At 39.6% G+C, this 8,654-nt stretch overlaps 1 protein-coding gene across 1 annotated transcript in view; it reads left to right on the top strand.

Moving 5' to 3' along the window:
* The first annotated feature begins 5,715 nt into the window (after positions 1-5,715).
* The window catches only part of chrnb3a (cholinergic receptor nicotinic beta 3 subunit a), a 30,817-nt gene continuing 27,878 nt past the window's right edge, over positions 5,716-8,654 (top strand). Inside the window, exon 1 of the mRNA XM_081361687.1 lies at positions 5,716-6,074. Within this exon, the coding sequence (XP_081217813.1) occupies positions 6,014-6,074 (61 nt within the window). The 5' untranslated portion in view covers positions 5,716-6,013. The remainder of the gene's footprint in view (positions 6,075-8,654) is intronic.

Raw genomic sequence — 8,654 nt, 5'->3', positions numbered from 1 at the left:
TAATCCACGGAACAGGCAAAAAAATCTAAAAACCAAGAGACATGAAACCAGGGAAAACGCTCGGAAATGCAGTGCAACAACATACAAAACTTTGCAGTGAGTGAATGAGTGAACATGGTATAAATAGGCTGAGAATAACAGGGTAATGAGACACAGGTGAATGCAATCAGTGATGATCAGTCCAGGCAGTGAGTTATGGGAAATGTAGTTTGTGAGGGAGTGATAATAGTCTTGTGTCGTGTGCCCTCTGGTGGCTCTCAAGGGCACTCCAGCTGGTGACCGTTACACGTTTACAGTACATTTAAATGAAGGCATCTTTCACCAATGATCATGAGCTGTGACACGATAAGCAGCAGACAAGTAAAAATGTTTTTACACTTCCATTTTATACTTATAAAATCATAACAATAATAATTCAATATAAGGTGGTATTGTCACGTTATGTCTGAGTTTAGTTAGAGTTGGACTCGTAATTGGTTTTTCATTGATCCTGTTTTCCCTTTCTGTTTCCTTCCTTTGCAATAGTTTCCATTGTTTTTCATTGTTTGCTTCATTCGATCCACCTGTTTCTTCTTTTCTTCCGTTTGTAGATATATAGAGCCACGGAGAGCCATGTCTGGCCAGGTGCGTGAGCCGACTCTTATATCTTTCCTGGAACTTACACCTGAGCCCACAAGAGTGCCGGTGTCAGAAAAGGTAATGAAGTCTGAACAGGTGCGAAATCTTGCACCGATGTCCATTCCAGTGGGCATTTCAATGGAGTATGAGGGAGTGGAGTGGAGCCCCGCCAATTCTCCCGGTGCTGAAGCGAGTGTGCAGAGCTCAATCCCTATTGTGTTATTTGAGGAATGAGAAAGGACCTGTTCTCCAAGTACGTTGTCCCCACTGATCCTGCCCAGATCCAAGTATCCTTTGTCACCGCTGGTACCACCCAGCTCCTAGTTTCCTTAGTTGCTGTTCCCACCAGGTCCAAGTCTCCTTTGTCACCACTAGTCCTGCCCAGTTCCGAGTCTGTTTCATCACCGCTGGTCCTGCCCAGCTCCAAGTCTGTTTCGGCTCCCAGCACCAAGTCTCCTTCATTGCTGATGCTCCCACCCAGACTCCCACTCCCTCCTCTTATGCCATCCAGTTCTTCTGCCTTGTAACCACTGGCTCCTCTCAGCACTCCTTTGTTGGCTCCACCTAGCAGCTCAGATCTGCCTTGGGCTTCCAGGTCTCCAGCTCCGCCCTGGTGTGTCGATCCCTTAGCTTCACCTCGGACCTCCGAGCCCTGGACTCCACCTTGGCCTGTCGATCCATGGGCTCCACCATGGTCCATCATCTCTCAGTCTCTGTCTGCTCCGGCTTGGTGGGCTTTGGCTCCACCTGATTTGCCATCTGGCCACCTGCTCTACCTCAATTTCTATTTCCTAGACCACCTTCTACCTCAGTGGCCTGGCCCTCCATCTATCCCTCCCTCATTCTGCCTCCACTCCACCTCCCTCCTAGACTGTTTTTGGAGCGTCCGGTAGCCGCTCCTTTGAGGGGGACTATGTCACGGTCCTGGCTCTGTGTCTTGTGTTTTGTAAGGACTTTTATGTTGAAATACATTATATACCCATCTGTGTATTTAAGCTTGTGCTTTTCAGTTGTGTTTTGCTAGTCATTGTTGGATCGTGTTTGTGTATTTGGTTGGGAGTTCCTGGATGTTCCTGTCTACTCGTGTGGATTATCAATGTTTTTAAATTTTGCTATTAAAGTCGTGCAGGCATGTGGATTCTCTCTCCGCACCGTTACAACGTCAGAACCCGGAAGACTAATTTGCAGTTAGTTCCTTCAAGATTTTCCTATGGGGTTTATAATGGGGATTTCAAATCACATTTGAATGTAGCTCAAAACAGGGTTAAAAACCACATTTCATATGAATTTTTTGATGCTCACACTTGTCAAATATGATTGGATTTTAATCGGATATGCTCAAAGAAACGGATTCGGAATGACAGTCTGAACGAGGCTATAGAACAGTGGTTCTCAACCTTTTTTGGGCCAGTGCCCTCTATCCATTATCCAGGTCCCTTACCACCACCAAAAAAGGGCTAAATGTCTTTATTGAATGTATGCTGACTATTATTCTGTTTTAATAATAATAATAATAATGTGTATTATTCACAAGTATTATTATCATTATTAAATCCATAACTTTTTGTAACTAAAATGTACAACAGTAATGAGCGAGTACATCATGAATCCATTTTCCAAACCGTGTTTTTGTCTTATCCTGAATCACTAAGGTACACCTATAAAGTGTTTATGTTGGGACTATTTTAAGGGCCGCGCCGCTTTCTCCTTAGACATAATAAATACATAGATGCGGCGCCCTATTGGCCGCTGGATCGTACGTCAACGACGGCCATATTGCAGAGGGCAACTTTCCCATAACTCTCATAACGGGAATTGAGAAAAATGCCTGCTTCGTGTGCTGCTTGGGGCTGTACAAATCACTGCACAATTTAAAACAGCTCTCAGGAAATTACCTTTCACAAGCAAGACTGAACATTTGTTTCTGGTTGTATTTGGTCATTATATAATTAGTAATTGTAACGTTAGTTGGCCACCGGAGTCAGTCAGACTAAAATAGCTAGCGATGTCTCTAGTTAACTTAACTGTGAAAGTTGAGACATGAGTTGACATGATTTCAATTATATTTTTAGCTTATATTATATTTAATATTATAAAGTAAATTCCCTGAAATCTAAATATTCATCTATATTTTCTTAAAACCTACTTTTATGACAAGTACTCGTTTCGGGTAGGTACTAGTCACTATTTAATTTGCTCTTTTTATTATTGTCTATATTATTATTGTCACGATTCACACAGGGAACAGACGAGATGGTAAGTTTAATGTGTTTTTTTGCAGAATGGATCAGATCCAAAGATGAATGGTGAGTAAACCAAAATTAGATAAACAATGGAAGCTTAGCTGAATGATAATCAAGTCTCTCTTTCTCTTTGCAGATGATGAAGATGAAGGCTCAGAAGATGGATGGTAGACAGGCTGATGAGGATCATCTCAGGTAGGTTTTCAGGTAAGTCTTGTAGGAAGGGAGTCTGTGTGTCTTGTATTGACGAGACCAGACAAGGAGTGAAGGGAGAGTGCTGAATATATAGGGCTTGTTAACAAGGGAGTGCAGGTGATGATGATGATGGCTGATAGAGTGCAGGTGTGCAGGTGTGCCAAGGAGGATGATGGGAAGTGTAGTGCACACACAGATGAGGAAGACAGACGGTGAATGTGACAATTATATTATACCACTTGCTATTATCAATATATTATAGTTATGCTGTTAAATTATTGTACTATTCACTAGTCACTATTTATTCACTATACACTATTTTTACACTTATTATTTTTATTGTCTATATACTGTAATTGGTATTTCATATTCTATTGCTATTATTATAGTATTATACATAAACTATAGGCTATGCTATTATCAATATATTATTATTATATTATTGTACTTATATAATTATACTATTCATTCCTATTTTATTTGCTGTATACTGTTTGTTTATTTATTGACTATTTACTATCACTTCTTACTTTATCTTATATTTACTATTTGCATTGCTCTGTGAGCACAAGAAAAGCTAAGCTAAAATTAAATTATATCTCAGTATGGGGGTCTACACAAGTCTTATCCAAGAATAAAAAGCCAAATAAATGACATGCATGAGCTTTGACAATTCCTTATTAAAAAAATATATATTTTATAAGTCTAACTATCGAGATTTGAGATAATGGAACTTTTTGTACACTACGTACAAACCACTGAAATTGGTTTATAAATGTAAATGTTATTTTTGTTTTTATCCAGAAAAAACACAGCTCACCCGTTTACTTTGCATTTGTTTACAGCGCAGTCTTGCCCTCAGTAATATGGTGAACGCGTTGATGTATTTCAGCAACATTCCAAAGCGCTCTGCATTGGATTGTGGGAAATAGTGCTTCAGCAAGTGTACATCAAATGTACACTCGAATTCAGAGAGGATTGTGGGTAAAAGTAGTGAACGAATGTAGGGAATGATGTCGATCACTCAGGATTCGGACACCACTACAAAATGGCCGACACCCGATATAGTGCACTATATAGTGGATAGGGAGCGGTTTCGGACACAGCTATTACGATTGTTATTGTTGTTAATATTATTTTAAAAAGTAAGTAGGCCTAACATGTAAGATAAAAGGAGTTTCATCACGTGTGACGAAGCCATTTCTGTGACAGGTCCAGCTCCGACGCACAGTGTAAATGTCAGCGTCCGAATTCACTCACTTCATTTTGTTCACTCCTTGCAGTTATAGTGCACTCAAATGCCATACACTATAGGGATTAGTGAATGAGTGAACGAGTGAGTGGTTTCGGACACAGCTTATGTATTTATTATGTCTGGTTTCCACAAGCTCTTGCGCTTCCATAGCATCTGTCGTTGCTATGCAACCATGAATTGCGCTCTCCATGACATGATGATGAGGAAGTATCAGCAAAGGATTATTTGATTTCTAGCCCTTGCATTAGCGTTACTACTAGATATAATTTATGGAGATAAGAAATAAAAACCCGCCCTGTACAGCAATGATCAGCTGTTTGGCAGAGCTTTCGATGTTGTTATGGAAAGGCCGAAGCTGATTGGTTGGTTTTTGTCACATGACCTGTTGAGATGAGATGCTGTGCGCATGCGGCATTCTGAAAAGTTGAGATGTTTTCAACCGACAACTAGTAGGCCTGTATTAAAAATAAATAGACATATAAGACTGTTTATTCACATGTTTAAAACACAGTTTAATAAAGCCAACATTTAAAAACCTTTTGGCAGTTTATTTTTCTTTATCCATTTGAAAATCTTGTTAAAATATAAACTCGTAGGGGCAACAAATGAACTTCCGACTCTCACCCAGACCCATGCCTGAGGAGTTACGTCCATAGACTGTAAAGGTTACGTCACGATCTTTTCACGCAGCGTTGCATTCCGGTGTCGCTGCCATATTAAGTGGTTACGCTATCCGTTGCCATGGTTACTTTGACAGCGAGACCGAGAGAAATAGCGAAAGAGAGAATATAAATTATTATATTATTAAAAGAAACGATACATAGCTTACATGTCGCATTAAACTGGCATATTTTGGAATGTCGTGGGCAATTATTTTGCAAGTAGTTACATGTTTAATCTAGTCTTGCCTGGATCTTTGGTGTAAACTCATGAACGCGCCCCTTTCAAAAATCTTGATTCCAACGCCCCCGTTGTTCTCTGAACACCCCGTTGAGAACCACTAGAATCACCCTAATCTTCCCTCCAGTTGTATACATGCTTTCTACCAGCAGGGGCTAACAGGGCTATACAAGGGCCAAAACCTTGACCCCAACGGACTGCTGCAATGATGGCATATTTTTGTTAGCATCACCCTGGTCCCCTTAACAAAAACTAATTTTCCATTGGCTTTTAGATTTTAAGCAGTAAGCTCTGTGATAAACAAGTTTATGATTCTTACATGTTCTGATCAACAATCTTCACAAATGCATACTGTAAACTCCTGATTAAGCAAATAACAGTTGAGAACCACGTCTTTAATGTTTTTACATAAAGTAGCCTACATTTTCGTTTCGAAGACTTTTGTTTGTTTATCCCCTCCCCTTCTCGAGCGCTCATTTCACCCTGCTCCGCTGCAGCTGCTCCAATGAATGGCATCTTTCTCGACATCACGTAAACGCCGACTGGGGGAGATAGAGAGCGTCTTCCTCTGTTGTTCGGCTCAGATGGAGCAGGCTAAAAACACTCCGTTGATGATTAATTTATAACTTCATCACACTGCAGGTTTCAGTACGTCTGATCGTTTAACAAAACGGCCCGGTGTCCGGCCGTATGAATAAAGGACAGCATATGTATACCCCCCTTTGTCGATGACAGGGACTCACAATTCAAACAGCATGAAATAATTCCATTGCAAGAAGGAACTGAAGCCGGGAAAGACAGCATGCAGTTACAAATCTCCGGTCTTTTGCTCGTAATGGCTGTAGCCTATGCAACGATAGAGGGTGAGTAATCTACTGCAGACGATCTTAAAGAGTTTTCCTGCGTTTCTCTGTATATGACATTCCTCAGTTTTATGTATTTTATAAGAATTATTGAAATTATGTAAGTGCTTTCGGTTCCATCATAATGTGACTTAAAATGTTAATTTAGACAATTCATAAATTATCAGAATGAATCCAGAGCAGCCAAGCATTACCAGCCGTTTTATCTTGTGCATTCAACCTTCAATGATGCAAAAGATATCTGTCCCATGCTTAATTTACGTTTATTGCTTGACTTCTAGCGCCCTCATTTGGGTCACTGTGTGTAGGTGTTGTGTGTGACCTGTTCAAAGTCATACAACCATACACTTTTACTGGTTTCCCATCCCCACTCTTTATTTTGAACCAGGTTTGAAGCATAAAAGAATAATTTTAACAGACAACCAACACATTGATGTAGCACTAATGCAAGAAAATGTGTTTTGTCTGGGTTTGGCAGAGTGTAAAATTGAAGATGTGGGGTTCTTATCAATGTGGAGGCAATGAGTGCCTTCATCTGCAGCTTTAATCTGAAAATGGAGCTGCTGGACTGGATGTTAATTTATCGGTCAGCAGCACTCAGGAGAACAGCTTTTCTCTTCCACTCTGTTCATTTATTTTAATTTTATTTTTGAGAGAAATGTTTTTAATCAAGGGGAAATTGCTGTCAAACTTGGCATTCATTGATTCACAGAATTGCAGTTCTGCTCAAACGGAAATTGTACGTGCTGTTTCATATCTGTAACACAAGGCAAGGCCTGTATAGGCAATATTACATTTGTAATCTTGCTGTTGCTCTGAAAGCATGGCCATATGCTGACTCTGAGTAATATTCCCATGCTGTTATCCAGTATAACAGCTTGATTGCAAGTGTGATTTAAAGGTGGTATCAGTTATTTCAGGCCCAAAAATATTTTTATCACATTCATCTAATCTTTTCTAACGATCCGCTAGCTGCCCGCCCCAACCAATCACCGACAGGGGGAGGGTGTTGTGAGGTTTTGAGCCAGCTTTTTCTTCAGCTCTGACTTCGCGTGCAGCCCATAGGTGCAGCCGTGCACGAGCACAAAACCTCACAACACCCTCCCCCTGTCGGTGATTGGTTGGAACACTATTTGTTTTGGTTTTGAGTGTTTGGCTAAACCATTTGTTTTTGTGTGCAGATCTCAGAGCCTAGGCTGCCTACAGAGACACGTTTTTTTGACGGCATGCTTATGGGGCGGGCAGCTAGCGGATCGTTAGGAAAGATTAGATGAATGTCATTTATTTTTGGGCCTGAAATCACTGATACCACCTTTAACTTTTTTATACAACAATTCCAAAAAGGAGTTATTGTTGAGTAACTTGTTAATTTTAACATGGCTGGTTATTTTGTTAATTTCTTCTGTACCTTTACGAAGTTGGTCCCCAAAGAAGTCAAAGCAGGATGAGTTGACTGTAGCGCCATGAAAATTATTTATTTTTACTCTTGTCTTTTGACTCAGCCCTAAAATGTATCCAAACTACCTTTCACCCTTAAAATCTAGCTTTGACCAGATGGCTTGCTGTAGGGGAGGAGAAGAGGTCGTCTGTTCACATTTGCGGCCAATGAGTAATGAGGTCATGTCTGTGAATTTTGTCTACATAGATATGCAAATAAATCCATTTCTTTCATGATTTTTTTTTTTTTTCATTCTGTAAGAAGGAATCATTTTCCCTGAAGAGTCTACACAATGTTGCAACAGATGAATGCCAATGTCCTTGGACTGAGAAGGTTATTCATAGCGAGTGTGTGTTTCTGCTCTTTGTGTAATGATGTTCTATGAATTGAAGCTTTTAACGTCCTGATGCAATGGGCAGTAGGGCTGCACGATATTGAAGAAAATTGCGCTATGCGATAACTAATTAAATAATGCGATATTCGATGTGCGATACGATAATGCTTAAAATAAACTTAAATTATCTTTAAAATATATTTAAAATTATATAACCTACATGCGTGTTTCACATTCTTTTTGTGACAAGAAAACATCCCTACAGCTTCTGAAAGTGAACATCAGTGCTTTACTGTGGCATAAGAAGTGTTATTTTAACATCAGTGTAAACCACAGGGTTTAGGGTTTCAGGTTATCCTACATTAGGTTTATTTAACAACAGAAACTGAATAATCAAATGTAAAAATAGAACACTGCTTAGTTTTCACTGTATGAATTAAATATATACTGATTCTTATTAAAGCAAGTTATTCTGCCAAGAGCAGTGAGTGATTTTCTCTTTATCTTTTGTTCATGATCCCAGTTATTGCAAGCCGTTGCGATATGCTTATCGCGATATATACATTTGCGATATTTCGATAATTTCGATATATCGTGCAGCCCTAATGGACAGTAATCTTAACTCTCTAGAGAAAAAAGAGGAACTCATTAACACAAATAAATAGAAAAAAGACTCACGCATAACCCTTTTCTCACAAAACTTTAACCTGTTCTTACACTGAAATAGGTTAAACGGACTAAAATAAAATCTATACACTTAAACATGCATGTGCAAACACAGTCTGTTTTTCACACTCTCTCTATCACC

The sequence above is a fragment of the Scardinius erythrophthalmus genome, assembly GCF_964197995.2.
Source record: "Scardinius erythrophthalmus genome assembly, chromosome: 3".
Lineage (NCBI taxonomy): Eukaryota > Metazoa > Chordata > Actinopteri > Cypriniformes > Leuciscidae > Scardinius > Scardinius erythrophthalmus.
The sequence above is the reverse complement of the archived record's forward strand: the minus strand, read 5'-3'. Positions and strand labels throughout refer to the sequence as shown.